This window comes from Physeter macrocephalus, unplaced genomic scaffold (assembly GCF_002837175.3).
Source record: "Physeter macrocephalus isolate SW-GA unplaced genomic scaffold, ASM283717v5 random_176, whole genome shotgun sequence".
In the NCBI taxonomy this organism is placed as follows: domain Eukaryota; kingdom Metazoa; phylum Chordata; class Mammalia; order Artiodactyla; family Physeteridae; genus Physeter; species Physeter macrocephalus.
In genome coordinates, this window is record NW_021145445.1 from 51329 (window position 1) to 68604 (window position 17276).

Consider the following 17276-nt stretch of genomic DNA (forward strand, 5'->3'; position numbering starts at 1 on the left):
TGGGTTTTAGGTCACTGGTAGCTGGGGCCCGAGGCACAAGTTAGGTGAAAATAGGAGGTCACATGATGCTTTGGCCTTAAATGGGCCCGACACAGGGAGGGAAGACTCCAGAGACTTCCAGGGGGAAAAACCAACTGCCCTTGGTAACTGAAGGGATTCGGGAGAAGGAGGCAGAGGGCGTGGCCAGCCTGCTGGCATGGGGGCTGATGCTCTTTATGGTTTGTTTCCCTTCAAGTCTTTGCTCGTTAGTCGTTGGAGCTAGTTCCAGATTCTCTCATCCGTGCGTTTAAGCTCAGCTTTCTCTGAGCTTGGTTAGTGAGGCTTGTCCTGGGGGAGCCGCCACAGCTGAGGTTTTGTCATCAGGCGTCTCCCATGTTCAGGCGTCTTGCTCACTGCTCCCATGATCTGATGGCACAAAGCTGAGTGTAGACAGACTTCCAAGCTGAGACAGTCACAGTGGTGGTTGTACCTACGTTACGATGCCTGGCAGTTACCTCATTTCATCCTCCTACCAACTCAAGAGAAGGAGACCTTATTCAGAACTCCATTTTGCAGGGGAGGAAACCAAGATGAGTGGTAACTTGTCCTTTTTGCTGTTGAGGGGCAGAGCCCAGAGCCAGGGGTGGATCCAGGCCCTGTGGCCCCACAGAGCATTTTCTTGCCACGAGGGCTGCAGGAGGGGAGACTGGCTTCGGGCACAGAATTAGCCAGATCCTGAGGAGCTGAGTGGGGCTGGCCTCGTAAAGAGTCTGACAACATGGACTCTTTGTAAATCACACCCTTCTTTCGTGCCACACAGATTTAAAGCACATTGCTATACACACATGTACCGCATCCATGAGAAGTTCCCTGCACACGATGTCAGACGTCTTTAAAGGTGAAGCTCGTTTACAGGAAATGTCATTCTGATGAAGCGTGCTTTTTAAAATCATAGAAACGGTTGCCTTAAAATTAATGATGCATTGCAAATATCAGGGAAAAAAGACCCATCCAGTGTAAAGATAATTCAAATTCAGGTCAGAAGTCTGACTTAGTCAGGCTAAATTTTTTAATGAGATTTCAGAAAATTAATTGGGCGAATGCATTTTTATTCTTTTAACATGTAATTTTATGCTCCTGTTTGAAAAAAATAACCGATTTGTCGATGGCTGAGGCTTATTGTGGTTCAAACATTTTAAACTCAAATTAGTGCAGGGCGGGGGGCATTTGTGGCCTAATTTGATCTGACTTGGGGAAGAGAGCTGGGTCTCTCCGAGCTTTCTGGGGTGGTCCAAGACACTCCCTCCCCCTGCTGTATGTCTGGTCATGTCCTCCCATTTCTTGGGAGGGTGGGATTGGGGCTGGAGGTGACTCAGGACCTCGGCCGTGTCCTCGTCTCCTGACCCCACCAGATTCCTCCTGCTGTCCAGGGAGTTGCTCCCAGAGGCTCCTCCTCTCTGAGATCGTGAGTCCTCCCCAGGCCTACTGCCACCTCCTCCCTGCCCCTCCACCCCATCTCTTCTACCTCTTCGGGAGAACTAAGGGGCTCCCACCCTGGGGAAGGGGGATGAGTAGGTCAGAAATGGCCTCTGGTGCCCACAGCACAGCCTAGGAAGGGAGGCGAGCCTGTTGTCTAGCACAGGCCCTGGGTGACTGGCACGAGGTCGGTGAAGTCAGAAGCTGCAGGTACATCCACCTCACCACTTTCCTGTAGCCAGAGGATGTTGGGTAAATGACCTCCCTGAGCCTCAGTTTCCTCATATGTGAAATGGGGCTGGGGAGACCTAAGTGAGATGGTGTACTTTAAATATCCAGCATGGTACCCAGCATCAGGGATGTTAAGGAAATGGGATGTCGTTGATCTTATTCTTGTATTTTAAAACTCATTTCAGGGAATTCCCTGGTGGTCCAGTGGCTGGGACCCCACGCTTTCACTGCTGTGGCCTGGGTTCGATCCCTGGTCAGGGAACTAAGATCCCACAGGCCACGCGGCGCGGCCAAAAAAAAAAAAAAAGAAGACGAAGAAGAAACATTCATTTTAGTTTTTATAGCTAAAGAGCCTGGGGCTAGAAATATGCCCGGCGCAGACCCTTGGTGGGGTGCGGACGGGGGTGATGATAATGACAGCTGACGACTCCCTGTGCTTGGTCCCTGGGCCAGGCTCCCACCAGGCCGGGCACACCCTGCCTCAGCTCACCCCCGGCCCCTGGGGAATAGGTGCTGCCGTTCTCCAGACATTCTACAGTGCCAACCCAATAGTAATAATAACAACAAACATGATAATAACAAACACGTGGCATTTCCCAAGTGCTGGGCCCTCTTCTAAGTGTTCACTCATTAACTTCTTTAACCCCCAGCAACCCTCTGGAGGGGGCGCTGATTATCTCAGTTGGACAGATGAGGAAACCGAGGCCCAGAGGGCTCACCGGGAAGTGGCAGAGCCAGGAGGACTTGAACCCAGACCTCCAGGCCCCAGTGTTAGTGTCTCAACTGACAGAGCCAGAGTGGCAGTCACCTCTCTGCCAACCTGGGCCCAGGGATTGTGTTTATTTTCCCCGGGAGGCAGCATGGGGTCCCAGACGTAACAGGGGACAGTAAGCATTACGTGAGCCATTTTCAGAAAGGCCATCAGGAGGATGTGTTGGAGCCGCCATCATGGGAGTTGTTCGGGGCCAGCCCCGTGTTTGCCCAGCAGTTTAGAGCTCCCCAGACCCTCTTCTCCTGGAATCCTCCGGGAAATCCTGGGCTGGTGTTTCTAACATCCGCCGTCATGGATGACCTCTCTCTGATGTAGGAGCAAGAGCGGAACTCGCCAGGGCCCACCCAGGAGGTGGGTGGCAGCAGGGAGAGGCCCGGCCTTTGGGGGCAAGAGCTCAGTTCAGCTTTTCTCTACCCCGAGCCCCTGAGTTAAATCGGGGTCAGGACTCTGCTGGCTCAGGCAGCTGCGCCCAGGAGCCCTGTGTCCCGCGATGACCCCCACCTGAGCAGAGGCCCCTCTGGGGACAGGGCCCGGTCCTAACCCCTGTAAGGGCAGCGGAGGCCCCTTAGCCCCCTCACCGCTGTGCTGCTGCCCGGGTAACCTGCCCCCTCCTCAGAGCTCTCCTCTAATTAGGTCGAATGGGCTGTGACAGGAAATGCAAATCTGGGTCATCGCATATGCAGATGTGCAGGGGAGTGTTAGCCATGGTGGCTGGGAAGTCGCCCGCATCTTCTGGGAGCTTCCCGTGGCTGTGGAGCTGGGCCGCGTGGCCTCTGGGGAACATCCTTGGGGTGGGTGGAGAGCCCTGGCGACCGTGCCCACTCGCCGTGGAGGGCGGCAGCCCCATGTGGGCAGAGCCAGGATCTTTAGTGAGCACATCCCCTGGACTCTTCACTGCCCCATGTCACCTGGCAGCGCAGCTGGGTCTCTCTCGTCAGGGAGTTCACGTCCCAGCTCCCCACTGCCTGTGCCTCAGTGTTCTTATTCATAAAGTGGGATTAATAAGTCTTGTTTTACAAGGCCGTTAGGAGACTTTAGTCCTGAGACCTGTCTAAGCATCTAGTCCAGCAACGGACGCATAGTAGGTGCCTAATACACGAAAGCTGTCGTCGTTATTTTCATGGGCACGTGTCATCCCTCCAAGTGCCAAGAAAGCTGCCTTTTTCTAAGGTGTGTGATTTCAGCTGCACCCATAGAAGTGACAGTGGCTGGGTCACAGAGTCCCTTCTGCACCAGGCTGTTTTGGGTGCATTTCGTTGTGTCATTTGACAGACATGCCCTTAGCACTTGCTTCGAGTGGGTCAGAGCCTTAGTTCAAGGGGCAGAGAGGGGACCAAGACAGGGGCCCACTTGGTGAGGCCCAGGGTGGGGGATGGGTGGGACTCAGGCGGCTGAAGCAGGAAGCGTAGGCCTGGCTAGTCACAGGGTCTCGGAGGAAACGCGGAAGTGGCATCTGAGTTGGGAGGCCACACAGCACAGGGTGAAGGGTATAGGTGAAGGGCGAAGGCTCTGGAGTACCCAGCCCCGGGTTCAAATCCCCGCCGTTACTCATGGTGGGGCCTGGAGCCTCCCCGCCGAGCCTCCGCTCGGTCTCCTGAAATGGAGATCACGATGATGTCCGCTCACAGGGTCCTGGGAAGCGTTCTGCGCGGTGCACGTAGTCCGTGCTCAGTAAATGCATGCTCGCTCGTCTTAGGTGGACACGCAGTGTATAGGTAGGTCAGTTGCTGTGACTAAAGAACTTACCTGACAGAGGCCAGCAGGTGCTGGGTAAGAGCGTCTTCTTCCTCTGCCAGCCCTCCCTCCCGCTCGGTCCCCGGGTAGAGCATCTTCAAATCCCTGAAGTCCAGGAGACTTCAGAGTTGGGGTGGGCCCAGCTGTCATCTTGCTGAGGGAAGGAGGCAGCGGGATTGCGGGCTGCGAGGCCGAGTTCCAGTTCTCACTCCTGGCAACAGGGTGCCCGTTAGGGTCTCCTTGGCCCACGGCTGAGCCTCGGCAGGTGCAGAGGTGGTGGGTAGCTGCTCGGGGCCCCCCCGGCTTCCTCACTCCTGCCCTGCCCACGCCTGCCAGTAACATGACTGCAGCCACTAAGCACCTACTGTGCGCAGGGCTAAGCGATCTCGTGGGTCCCTCACGGCCACCCTACTTCCCCCTTACAGACGAGGAAACCGAGGCACAGGGTGGCTTGTGTAACCACCAAGGTCACCAGCCAGCGACCCAGGCTGATTGGCTCCACTGTCAGAGTTCCCAAGGCTCTCCCAGGGCCTACTGGTGTATTGTTGGCATTCCTAGTAGGGAGAATTCCAGAACACAGCCCAGTGAAATACTTGATCTTCCACACTCTCAGATGACCTGGCCCAAGTCTGGAAGAGACATTTTTCACTTCAGAAAATTCAGTGGCTGATTCTTGCTGCAGTGGGGCTTTCAGGGTTCCTTGCCCCGCCCCTGCTCCCCAGACTGAATCCTACACACATTTCTGCACACCTACTACATGGAAGTCATCTGGCAACAACAGAGACCCTTTCTTCATGCCACCATCCAGCTGGGGAGGGTCCCCAGCGTCAGTGACCCCCCCGCCTGAGAGTAGCAGGAGGGAGGGCGCATCCCGCCGGGCTGACGTGGGGCATTCTCTCCCCCCCTCCCCCTCCCAGGGCCCAGCGTCGGCGCCCCCTCCTCTCCTCTTCCCGAGAGCACCTTTGCAGGTGTGTTTGTGTGTGTGTCGGCGGGGGGAGGTACCTGGCCACTGCTGCCTCACCTGTTGGCTCCATCCCTGGGCAGCCTACAGCTTAATCATGGCTTTCAGTGCTGGCCCCTGGAGAGTCATCACGAAGTCTCCAGATTCCTTACGTTGCCGTAAAGGAGGCAGTGTATCCAAAGAATGGGCTCAGAGTGTCAGGCTTCAAGTTTAACCTTCGTGTTCTCTTCTCTGTGATGGGACTGGCTACCCCGGAGAGGGAAGTTGCCATTTTCAGGATGACTTGCAGGGTTAGGGTTGAGGTTGCACGCGGAGGGCCCACAGGGCCTCCCCGTGGTTGTGTGACTTCAGTGAGTTGCTTCCTTAGACATTTATTGCACCTACGCTGCTGGCCGGCTCCACCGGGACAGGAAGGCATTCAGCAGTGACAAAGGCAGGCAAGGCTCTGGCCCACAGAGCCAGCCTTCAGGGGGCGGAGACAGAAATGAGCAAAGGAAAAAGTGATCGCATACTGAGGGATGGTGATAAATGCTGTGGAAGCGATCACGTCTGCAGAGTGGGGTCCTTGGCATTGACTGGAGCTGGTGTGGAGAGCGCCAGGGCCGAGGGGGCTCTGATAGTGGGGTTGGCAACCGGGGTCCCTCCTTCACCTTGTGGGGGCACTGCTGGGGCTCAGGAAGGGGCAGCAGCCCCCCGCCCCCCTCCCACGGCTCCTGGCCCTCCACTCTGCCTGGCTGGTCACCGACGCCCTCTGTCCCTCCCCTCCAGAGGCACCCAAACGCCCTGTCTTTTCGCTGCTCGCTGGCTGACTTCCAGATCGAGAAGAAGATCGGCCGAGGGCAGTTCAGCGAGGTGTACAAGGCCACCTGCCTGCTGGACAGGAAGACAGTAGCTCTGAAGAAGGTGCAGGTGAGCCAACAACCCCATGGGGTCAAGACCACATGGCAGGAGTGGCCTGTGTCTGAACATTGTAGCTCTGGTCTAGTCCCGTCTCTTCCCTCCCCCTCCCCCTCCCCCTTCCTCTGTAAATGAGGGAAACTAGTACCCACCTCACTCACGGGGCTGTGGGAGAATCAGGGCGACTTGTCTTTGTGGAAGCTCACTGTAAGCCATAAAGGAAAAGAAGAATGAGCACGTGCTGAGCACCTGCTGTATACTGGATCACGCTGGAGCTCACAGAACTTTGACAGCAGCCCTGTGGGTAGGGATTATCATCCTCCCAGAGGAGGAAAACTGCAGACACGTGGATAACTCACCAGGGACGGAGGGAGCTGAGACTCAGATCTGCGGCCACTGACGCTCCGTGGTCAGCTCTGGGCTTGAGTGCCCAGCCCAACCTCTGAGTCCCTCCTGAACGGAGGAGTGGGGTCGGACAGATGGGCTTTAGGCAGCAAAGCCCAGGCAGGAAGCTTTCCCATGAGAGCCACTGAGACCGTCTGGATGCTGCTTTGCTGCAGGAAACGGTCTCGAATCCTCCAGCAGAGCTTCCAGGGTCCCTCTATTTGCTCATTTACCTTAAAAAATGAGATTAACAGCCTGGGCAGAGGAGGCCCAGGAGAGAGAAGGTAGCTGAGACACAGTCACGAGGTGGGGAGACAAGACGAAGAGCCCCCGCCTGGAGCCGGCCAGCGTGATTGCCTCCTTGTTGACCTGTGAGCTGCGCGTGAGGCCTCTGATGGCCGGAGGAGGGACGGGCTCCTCGGTTCAGAAAAGGCCTGTGTTCTGCTCTTTGTCTGCCAAGGAAGGGCTTACCTGGGTTCTCTTGGTGTTGGTTTTTAGTGCCAGGATGGGTTCTGTGGTGGGGCTGCTGCAGTGTCGCCCTCCTGTTTGTTCCCGTAAGTTAGAAGATGCTGGGAGGACCCACACAGTGAACACTAGGGGGCCTGGGGGTCAGGGGGCGCATGCTGTACCCCCTCTTCTTACTCGGTCCACACGACTGTCCTGTGAGGTCAGGCTGTTGGCCCCATTTACAGACGTGAAGACTGAGGCTCCAAGCGTGTTTCCTGCCACTTACCGGCGCATGACCTCAGCAAGTGACTGGACTTCTCTGGACCTCAGTCTCCTCCTCTGTAAGTCGGCGACAGTAACTCCTGCCTCATGGGAGTTGCCGTGATGATTTGGTGGAAATTGGTCAGCACAGCACCTGGCACGTGGTGGGCACCCAGTAATCCGAACTGTTGTTCTTACAGGGTTCCTCGGTGAGGAGGTGGGAGAACCCGGACTGGGGTCCTGGGCCTCGTGCCCCCTCTGGGGGTGCTGGGTTTTAACCACTCTTTCTCTGTTTCCTCTCACCCAAGATATTTGAGATGATGGACGCCAAGGCCCGACAGGACTGTGTCAAGGAGATCGGCCTCCTGAAGGTGAGTGCCCTGGGCCCAGCGGGGGTCCCTCACTTCCTGGGGCCGGTCTGGGCCGCCTCATGTCCATCACAGCCCTCAGCCCGTTAGATTCAGAAACGACATAGCTGGCGGGGACAGCAGCTTGTTTGTTTTCTTGTGGCCTGGCAGGGACCCCGCCTCGCCTCTGCCCAGTTCTCATGCTGCCCCCAGACTGGCTGTCCTTGTCCCACGTGGATCCTGGATGTGGCGGCCCGTGGACCAGGCTTCTGGGGAAGGAGCGAGGGTGGGCGTTGGGCTGAACTTCAGTTTGTCTGTCTCTGTCTCCCTCTCTGTCTCATCCTGTCTTTCCTCTCGGTCTGGTATTCTTGTATTTCCACGTGGTGACACGCACGTTTGAATATTCAGCCACAGCGTGTTCTCTCTGTTTCTCTCGCGTCCTCTTGCTCCCACCAGGAGATGCTCTCTGTTGGGGAGACTCACCAAAGCCAGCCTGGGGCACTGGGTAGAATTAACAGCCAAGCACGTGGCCCTGGGTTCTGGCTGCTGGAGGGGCCCAGGGCCCCTGAGTTGTCAGCCTGTTGGGCTCTTGCCAGGTCTCCCACAAGGAGGAGGCACAGTTGGGGATGGGTCTCCCCTGGGGGTAGCTGGTGTGCCCGCTTCTCTGTGGGCAGAAGCCCGTGGTTCAGCCAGAGCTGGGCTGACTGGACAGGGTCGTGTGAAGGCCAGACGTGCCGGGGCCCATCTAAGGCGAGGGATGGTGGTGGTGTCTGTAGTCGTTCCTTTCCCCCTCCCCGCTGGCTTCCTGAGAGTCAGAGATAACAGAACTTTCTGGACTAGACCAAGCCTGGTCTAAGGGCTGCTCTCTCCTGGGGATCCCGCCCTACTCCCCAGGCTTAAGATTCAGTGTGGAAGGGGGGGGCGCAGATCGTAGTGGCCTTGAATGCCACACTCAGGACGTGAGACTTGAACATGGGAACAAGAGGGGGGCCCTGGGCTGGCTGCGAGCAAGGGGCCGTGGCCAGATGGGAGTTGTGAGCGCTCGCTGGGGTGGCGCCTGGCCGTGATGGGTCCCGGGGGCAAGGCTGGAGGCGGGATGCTTATAGCTATCAGAGGTCCAAAAATACCCTTCAGGTAACATTTTTAAAGTTTTATGAAATGGTCAACTTTGGGACCTGGTTGTGATGCTGGGAACTGATTACCCAGCCCTGGGGAACGGCTGTCACGATCACCCACTCCTGTCTCCCCACTTGTGGCCAAGAACATGTGTACTACTCACACGAGTGAGGAGCTGTATGCATGTGCACACTGAGCCAGCCTGTTCGTTCCTGGGCTCAGAAGTGTGTGACCACAGCCCCTTCGGTGAGGCCGCCCCAGGTCGTGTGAACCCGGCCTGCCTTGGGGAGGGCGTTCTGACCCTCCCCCAGGCTGCAGTGCTGCCAAGTGCGGTCGGTCGGCCGTGGGCTTCGGAGGCAGACCCACCCCTTGCTCACTAGCTGTGGGGCTGTGGGCAGGCTGCCTGCCGCTTAGGGCCTCAGTTTCCTCATTTGTCAAAGGGGGTGATGGCAGCAGTGCTGTGTCTTCAGAGGTGTTGGTGGAATTAGAAGATGCATTGGGAGGACTCAGTGTAGTGTTGGGTCATAGGCAGCCCTCGTTGCCATGGTGATAACCTCTGCCCCGAGGCCAGCCCCTTTCCGGAACTTGACCCGCCTCCCCGGCCTGCCCGTGGAAGTCAACAGGATGTGCCAGGGCACGAGGTGTTTCCTACAAAACAGAGGGAAACACGGTTCTCGGAGGGGCCACTGGGAGACATCGTTCATGCTGTTCATGCCAGGACCAGCGAGAGGCTGCCAGGCGTGGGGCAGGAAGGCGAGCCCTGTAGGAGCCTCCAGGGCTGGCTTAGGGAGAGAACAAGAGGCGGATGTGTGGCTGCGTGATGTCTGCCGACGTTCCCCTCATTTCAGAATCCAAGACTGGGTGCAGGGCGGCATGCAGCATAGGTGCATGTCCCTCGCCCAGCAACCTTCTGGGTCTTTGGGAAAATGTGCTTTCAAGTGGCCTCTGGAGGGGAGCCCCTGTGGACAGGCGACCATACTGTGGCAGAATATTTGAGTCCCCTGTGCCTTCCCCAGATCCTGGAATCATTTCGGTATAAACAGTTTCAGTTATAAGCAGTTGCCAGGGTCTCCTGTTAGCCAGGCAGGGGCTGACTTCCAGTCAGTGGGGTGCTGTCCTGTCTGGAGAACACAGGGGTGACGGTGTGATCAGGCCAGAGGCGGGGCTCTGGCACTGAGCACCGCACTCGGGGCAGCTCTCACACCAGGAATGATTTTTTTTTTTTTTCAAGATTTCACAAAGAGTGGGTCAGAAATTGAGGAAGTGGGAAGGAAGAAGGAAGGAGACGGACACTTCTAAGTGCTCTACGGAGTGCAGTGACGGAGCAGTTGGGGGCCTGGCCCTAGAGGGGCCTGGGTGGTGATGAGGAGGAGGAGGGAAAGGAGGAAGAGGAGGGTCATTTCCACAAGTGTCTAGTGAGTCTTAGCTCTGCGCAGTCACCATGTTAGACATTTCAAGGGTATCAGCCCCTGTAATCGTCACAACTTCTCTCCAAAACATTATGTTCATTCTACAGAGGAGGAAAGTGAGGCTCGGGGATGCAAAATGGCTTTCCCGGTGTCACCCAGGTCTGCCTGACTCCCAAGCGCAGGCCTTTCCCCCAGATACCCCACCTCTCCAGCTGTACCGTCTCTCAGTGGCTCCCTACTCCCTCTTTTTCTCTCTTCGGACAGCAACTGAACCACCCAAACATCATCAAGTACTTGGACTCGTTCGTTGAGGACAACGAGCTGAACATTGTGCTGGAGCTGGCGGACGCGGGCGACCTCTCGCAGATGATCAAGGTGAGGGTGCCTGCTGGGGGGGCCGGGCCGGGGGGCTGCCCGGGGCCGGTGGCCCCTCCTCGGACTGAGTTCCTCACTGCCCTGGCCTCAGGCAGAGGTGGCCGCTCGGGGTCTCTCAGCCCCCCCCTTGCTGATGCTCACAGGCCTCAGCTGTGGCCCCTCTCGGGTCCCGTCCCCACCTGCTGGGAGAAGGCCAGCTATGGACAGTGACTCGTGGGCCACTTCTGCCTTGCAGAGGGATGGGGACAGAACCCCATGTAGGTCGGACCCCAGCTCATGGAATCTGGGAAAGTGTCTTGTGGGTCCAACTGGCTCATTTTATAGAAGGGAAAACTGAGCCCAGAGAGGCTGAAAGACTTGCCTGAGGATCCCGCACGTGGGGACAGACCGGTACCTCTGGCCCAGGTCTCTACTTCCTGGCCTGGGGCCCTCCAGTGGACATCATCCCCCAGGTGACCTTCCTGAGGCCCCTCCAGCCCTGGAGAGGCATCTTCCTTCCCATATAATGGCTGAGGCTGGGGGTCTCGGAGAGGTTGGGCAACTTGCCAAGTGCCACAGGCAGTCCCCAAACTGCCCCGCCCCCCTTGCCCCACCTCCTTGGGTCCAGGACCAGGTCCGCCTGAGTCTGCACTCGGGGACCATCACGGCGCCACTGATGGGCACCTGCTGTGGGCCACAGCCCTGCTGAGCACACGCATCACTCACCAAGTCCACATTGTCCTTAGATAGCAAAGCTCAGAGAGGTCTAGTAACCTGCCTGAGGCAGCACAGCCTCTAAATGGGACCCCCCCGGGCCTGAGCTCTCAGCTTCACTCATTGCTCCTTCCTCAAGGTTCTCACTCCCCTGCTGGCTAGACCCTCATCCACAGACCGCTGTCCTGGGGTTGCATCGCCTCCCTCCCAGGAGCCCAGTCTGTCCGTGAGCCAGGCTGGGCCACGCTCAAGCCCACACCCTGCTCTCAGCCACACTTGCAAACGGGGCCGGACATGGATTCTCTGCCTTTCCCACCAGGCACTGGGGATTGAGCAGTTAATTGCTCGGCGCCTGCTCTTCTGAAATTTGGCTCCTAGGAATACGGGCGTCTCTGGGAAGTGGCATTACTTGAGCTGTTATCACCTGTTTTTATATTTTCGTTGACATATTAATGCATTTGCAGGGATGTTAATCTCCACACAGATCCCTGGTGGAAACAGATGTGCTATATCACGTCTTACTTCTTCCTCTCCCCCCCACCCCCGCCCCACTTTGTTTCTCCTTCCCATGTCATTCTCTCACAGAACACGCATGCATCCAGCACCCACCGTGTGCCCGCCCCCATGCTGAGACCTAGGGATGCTGCTGGCGGGGCAGTGCCCTCAGGGAGCTCACCTTCTAATGGGAGGGCAGGGCTGTGAACGAGCAGTCATGAGCTGCCATGAACAAGCCAAGTTCAGGGTCTGTGGGAGCCAGGGAAGGCTTCCTGGAGGAGGTGACACATGAGCAGAGACCCATAAGGGGATACCCGCAGCCCAGAGGCGGAACAGCTTGTGCCAGAGCCCAGCGGGATGGAAACCCAGGGGTCCACAAAGTCCTTTGGTCCAGGAGAGCACTGGGCAAGGGGAGGAGTGGAGAGCGTGAGGCGGAGGGTGGTCGGACCAACCAGGGCCTCATGTGCAGGCTTAGGATTTGGAACCTTGCCCCGAGGTCAGCAAGAAGCTTCCTGAGACTCGTGGTGCAGGGTAAACATGATCAGCTTTGTGTTCTGGAAGAATGACTGGATGCCCAGTGGAGGGAGGGGCGGGGCTGGGGGGAGAACAGCAGGAGGAAGGACCTTGGAATATGGCCTATGGTGAGGGTGCTGCAGCCTGTCAGCCCCAGTGGACCCCGGACCCCCTCACAGCCTCTCAGTCCATGGAGTGGGGCTGGAGTCAGACAGTGGGCTACGGGGTGCTGGGCAAATTACAAATCCCTCCCCTCCGTGAACCTCAGTTTCCACCCCTGTCCCGGGGGCCTCGTAGGGGATGGCCGTGTGGGAACTGCAGGACCCGCATGCATGCTCCTTCCAGCCAGGAGAGACAGGAGGGAGGCACCTGCGTGTCCAGCATCCTTTGTGCCTGGCCTGGGGTGGGGTGCCTTCCCTTCACCACGTGCCCCTTCCCAGGCTTCCCTGGGGCCAACCCTGGCTCGGGGTTCAAGTCGGTCACTCACCCCCTGGGTTTCTGGGGCAGTGGCCCGGCTTCCGGGCGCCTCAGGCCCTCCGGTCCCGGGACCCCTCCTCCTCACCTGGCCTGGCACCTCCCCTCCCTCGGTCACGGGGCCCCTCACCCTTCCCTGCCCCTCCCTGAGCCTGTTCCCCCTGCTGTGGCCCTTCACCTGCAGAGCCTGGCTGGGCACTGTCCCCAGCAGGTGGGCCAGGCAGGGCAGGGCAGTAGAAAGACCCTGGGCCCAGAGTCAGGTACACCTGCTGGATGACCTTGGACGGGCCCCTGTGCCTCAGTTTCCCTGTCTGTATTGCACCCAGCACAGTGCCTGGGGCCTGGTAGCAGCTCGGTCTCTCTGGCCTTTCCCACTCTCTCGCCGCCTCTGGGTTTTGAGGGGAACAGGGGCCTTGCCAGGCCTCAGTCTGGGGCCATACCAAGGTCTGGCCTGGGAGGCCACTGGCCAGCAGACCCTGAGTCCCTAGGGCCCCCAGCCTCAGGGGCCAAGCAACACCACCAGGGCCATGGTGCCAGCATTATTTACGATGGATGGTGAAGCCGGGAGCTGCTGCCACCCCAGAACCCACCAGAGACTCTGCGCCTTCCTGCTAAATGTCACACACACCAATAGGACGTGACATTTAGAAAGTCACTGCTCACAGCCGTGCACTTCCCCACTTAAATGCCCTAATGAGGATTAGCTAACATCATGGCATAAATAACACCCCAGCCCGGCCCACCGCAGAGGTCTGGGGTGGCCCGGGAGGGATGGGGGTCCTGTGCTGGGGGGTCCGTGCCAGGAGCCTGGGGCAGACCACACATAGGCCTCCTCCCAGAATGGAGCCTCTTGGGGCTGTAGTGCCAGGCCAGGAGCTTTCCGCTGTGACTGTCCCAACGTTGGAGGTGCCCACATCCAATCCCAGCTCTGCCGCCCCTGCTGGGTGACCCTTGGCAAGTTCCCGAACCTCTCTGACCTTGATCCTTCATCAGGTGGTTACTGGTGTCCTTAGAAGTGGGTTAATAACTTGTGTTTCCTGAGTGGAAGGTCTGGGGTTGAGCTGTTGGGACTCTGCCCCTTACTAGCTCCCATGTGGTCCTCAGTTTCCTCATCTGTGAGATGGGTGCAGTCATCCCTGTGTGGGGCCCAGCACAGACACTGCATGTGACATGTGCCTAGCGGAGGTTAGCTCGGGTCCCGCCTTCTACCCCATGCCCCATCCCAGGCTGGGAGTGTGTCCTGGGTCCCCATCTTCCCTGTGCCAGCTCGGCTGCCCTGACGAAGGGGCCAAGGCTTCCCCCCTGCCTACTTTGGAAAAAGATGGTTGCTCTGAAGTGAACAAAAACCTGGTTCCAAGGTACCGGTGAGCGAGTCGTGCCCCACGACCCGCACAGGCCTGGCTCACAGGAGATCCCCCAGAGAGATGCTGATCTGAACAGTGGACGAGGGCATGTTCCCAGTTTACTTCTTCCGGGACCTTTGGTTACTTACAGCTCCCTCAGTGCAGCCTGGATGGCTTTTGGTTTTTTGGTTTGTTTTTTTTTCTGGAACATTATGTATGATCTTCCAGGCAACAAAGTAGGTTTTGCCTGTCGAAACTGAGGGGGTCCATTTGAGAATGTCAAGAACCACTTCCTTGAGATTCTTGCCATGCTTGTTAATGGTTTTGTATGCTGAGGTTTGCTGGCTCCAAGGAGGGGAGCTGTGATTTAACCACCAAACATGTCTTGGGTGCCCCCATCCTGGGCCAGACCAGGGCCAGGGCAGAGAGTCCACACCAGTCACTCCTGCAAGGAACTCCCTGTCGGGCAGTGGAAGGAGATGGATGCATGTCCAGGAGATTCCAGGGAAAGGGTGATTGAGAGTAGCCTTCAAAATGTGGTCCGGGGGGACTTCCCTGGTGGTCCAGTGGGTAAGACTCCACGCTCCCAATGCAGGGGGCTCAGGTTCAGTCCTTGGTCAGGAAACTAGATCCCATATGCATGCCACAACGAAGATCTTGCGTGCCACAACTAAGACCCGGCACAGCCTAAATAAATATTAAAAAAAAAAAAAAAAAAAAAAAAGGTGTGGTCCAGGCATTCCTTCAGCAAAGCCGTCCAGGACACCCGCTTCGGGTAAGGTCTGCCCTGCCCTCAGGTAGCCCGATGCTGGTGGCGGACAGGTGACCGCTGGGGCTAGGACGGGGCCGGTACCCTACAGCTGCCCTCCTTCTCGGCCCGTCACCCAGGCCTGTCTATGTGTCTTTCTCCCCCACTGCAGTATTTTAAGAAGCAGAAGCGGCTCATTCCCGAGAGGACAGTGTGGAAGTACTTTGTGCAGCTGTGCAGCGCCGTGGAGCACATGCACTCCCGCCGGGTGATGCACCGAGGTACGTGCCGGCCCGCTGGGGCCTCGGGGCCCAGAGCCAGCAGGGAGGCTGGACCCCAGGACACAGCTCTGCCCTCGGCTCCGGGCTCCTCAGGGGACAGCCATGTGGAAGTTGGACCACTTTGTATTCCCCATCCGGCGGGTGTCCAGCATCTCGCCTGTCCTTATGGGGTCAGAGAATGGGCGTGTGAGGCCCCAGGCTCGAACGTACACCCGTGCCTCGTGGCTCTTGCCCCTGTCAGGGGCCCCCCATGGTGGGAGCATCAAATACCATGTAGTTACATGGACCCCAAGGACAGGGACCATGCTTGGCACATACTCTCCAGCCCCCAGCACCAGCCTGGAGCCAGCACAGAGGGGACCACAGCAAGGGTTGGGTGGAGAGACTGGGAGAGAGGTGACTGAGTCATGACCAGTTCCAGTATTGCCACCAGCTCTGCCTGGGAGGGCAAGGAAAGCATCCTGGAAAAGGGAACTTTAATATGGGCTTTTGAAGTCTTAGTAGGAGTTGGCTGGGCGGAGGAGGTAAGTGTTTCTGAAAGTTGACATCATCCTGAACTGTGAGGAAGGAGCCTGCTGGAAGGAGTCACGTAGATGACTTCTCTGATTCCTCCATACATTCATTCCACCTGCATTTATCAGTGTCTGCTCTGTGCGAGGCACTGCCCTAGTCACTGGGGAACAGCACAGGTTACCTCCCTGGGCGCCTCCTTCATCTGTTACACAAATTTTCTCAGAGTGCCTGCTCTAGCTGTAAAAGAGGAAACGAGCACAAAAATCCCTGCCCTCCTAGACCTCACAGCAGCCCTGTGACGTTGTGAAGTTAGACCCATTTCACAGATGAGGAAACTGAGGCTACATTTCTCAAGGTCCACAGCTGGGCAGAGGCAGGGCTGGGGCCTCGCCCTGAGGGGGCAGGACTGGCAGCTGAGCCCCCATCACCTGAAGGGCCCTCCCCTCCACCCACCCCCAGGCCTCCTCCTCCATCCTGCCCCTCCCCAGCCATCCCCACCTCTGATCCCACACCAACCCCTGTCCTTCCCCTGCAGACATCAAGCCTGCCAACGTGTTCATCACAGCCACGGGCATCGTGAAGCTCGGTGACCTCGGCCTGGGCCGCTTCTTCAGCTCCGAGACCACCGCGGCCCACTCCCTAGGTAAGCGGCCCGTCCACGCCCAACCCCCCGCAGGGTCCTGGATGACATGGGGAGATGCGGACCCTGTCCCCATGGTGCCTTTGGTTAGTTAGTGCAGCAAAATGCCTTGTTGAACCCCAGACATTCTTCTTCAGAACGGTGACCAGAGGGGAGTAAACCAAGGCCCCGAGGAGCCCGGGATGGGGCTCCCCTGCATCCTCACACGCTCACGCTCTGGCGGGGGGGAGATGTGGCTCTGTGGTCGCACCGGCAGCCACTCCGTCTTTCTCGTTGCTGCGTGGTATCCCATCGTGTGTGAGTGTGTGCGTCTGGTTGTTTTGAAACCCTCGTCCCCATCTGACCCCGGAGGACCCCTGGCCCGGCCTCCTTAGCAGCTGGTGCGTTGTGGTTCTTGTGTTAGGTCAGAATGAAAGGATGTTCAAGGACCCGCCAACCCGTGAGTTCGCAACACTTCATTCACCCACGCGGGCTATTGCTCCTGCTGGGGGACGTTTGGGCTGTTCCCGTTTGGGGCTTTTAAATAAGCAGTTTCAAAGCTGTGGGGGCCAAGTGCTCACCCGGTAGAGGTGACTTTCTAGCTGAGCTGTGGGGAGTGAATAGGAGCTGGCGGGGCATGGGGGAAGGGATGAGGTGATCAGGGTCGAGGGACCTTGGGTGGCGAGGAAGGCGGGCGGGGCCTTGAACGCTAAGCTCAGCAGGCAGGCACCATCCCAGGAGTGCGGGAGCGCTGAGGGCCAGACGCCGGAGGAGACTTGGAGGTCACATGTGTGTTTTGGGTGACGTTAAGCACTGCCCAGCTTCGGAATCCGGATACGTGAGGGAATGCAAAACTTGGACCCATGGAGAATTTGACGTTTAATTAGAATGACATTTAATCAGAAACCAGCAAAGCCCCCGTGGAAAACAGAAGTAGGGTCCCCTATGTGCTGTGACCAGGGCCATGGGGGAACGTTTCATGATGGGGAGGGGTGTAGGGGCATCTCCCCTTTCCCTGAGCAATTCCTGGCTCTTCGGGGTGGCATTTGAGGGGACGGTGCCTGAGGCTCACCTCCCCGTGTGCTGCCGCGTCCACAGGCCCGGCCCCTTGAAAACCACTCTGTTCACTCATCTGCCCCGCACTCCACGGCCCAGCCAGTGCATCTCGTGTCTCCCTGTCCCCGAGAGCCTGCGGCATGCCGACAGAC

The 17276-nt window shown here is 58.0% G+C and overlaps 1 protein-coding gene across 6 annotated transcripts in view; it reads left to right on the top strand.

Annotated features, from left to right (window-relative positions):
• The window catches only part of NEK6 (NIMA related kinase 6), an 85127-nt gene that overhangs the window by 46902 nt on the left and 20949 nt on the right, over positions 1 to 17276 (top strand). For all 6 annotated transcript variants that reach the window (XM_024126170.2, XM_007115166.4, XM_007115165.4 and 3 more), the window contains exons 3-7: positions 5922 to 6062; positions 7451 to 7513; positions 10279 to 10389; positions 14828 to 14936; positions 15985 to 16092. In XM_024126170.2, coding sequence (XP_023981938.1) covers positions 5922 to 6062; positions 7451 to 7513; positions 10279 to 10389; positions 14828 to 14936; positions 15985 to 16092 — 532 coding nt within the window. The remainder of the gene's footprint in view (positions 1 to 5921; positions 6063 to 7450; positions 7514 to 10278; positions 10390 to 14827; positions 14937 to 15984; positions 16093 to 17276) is intronic.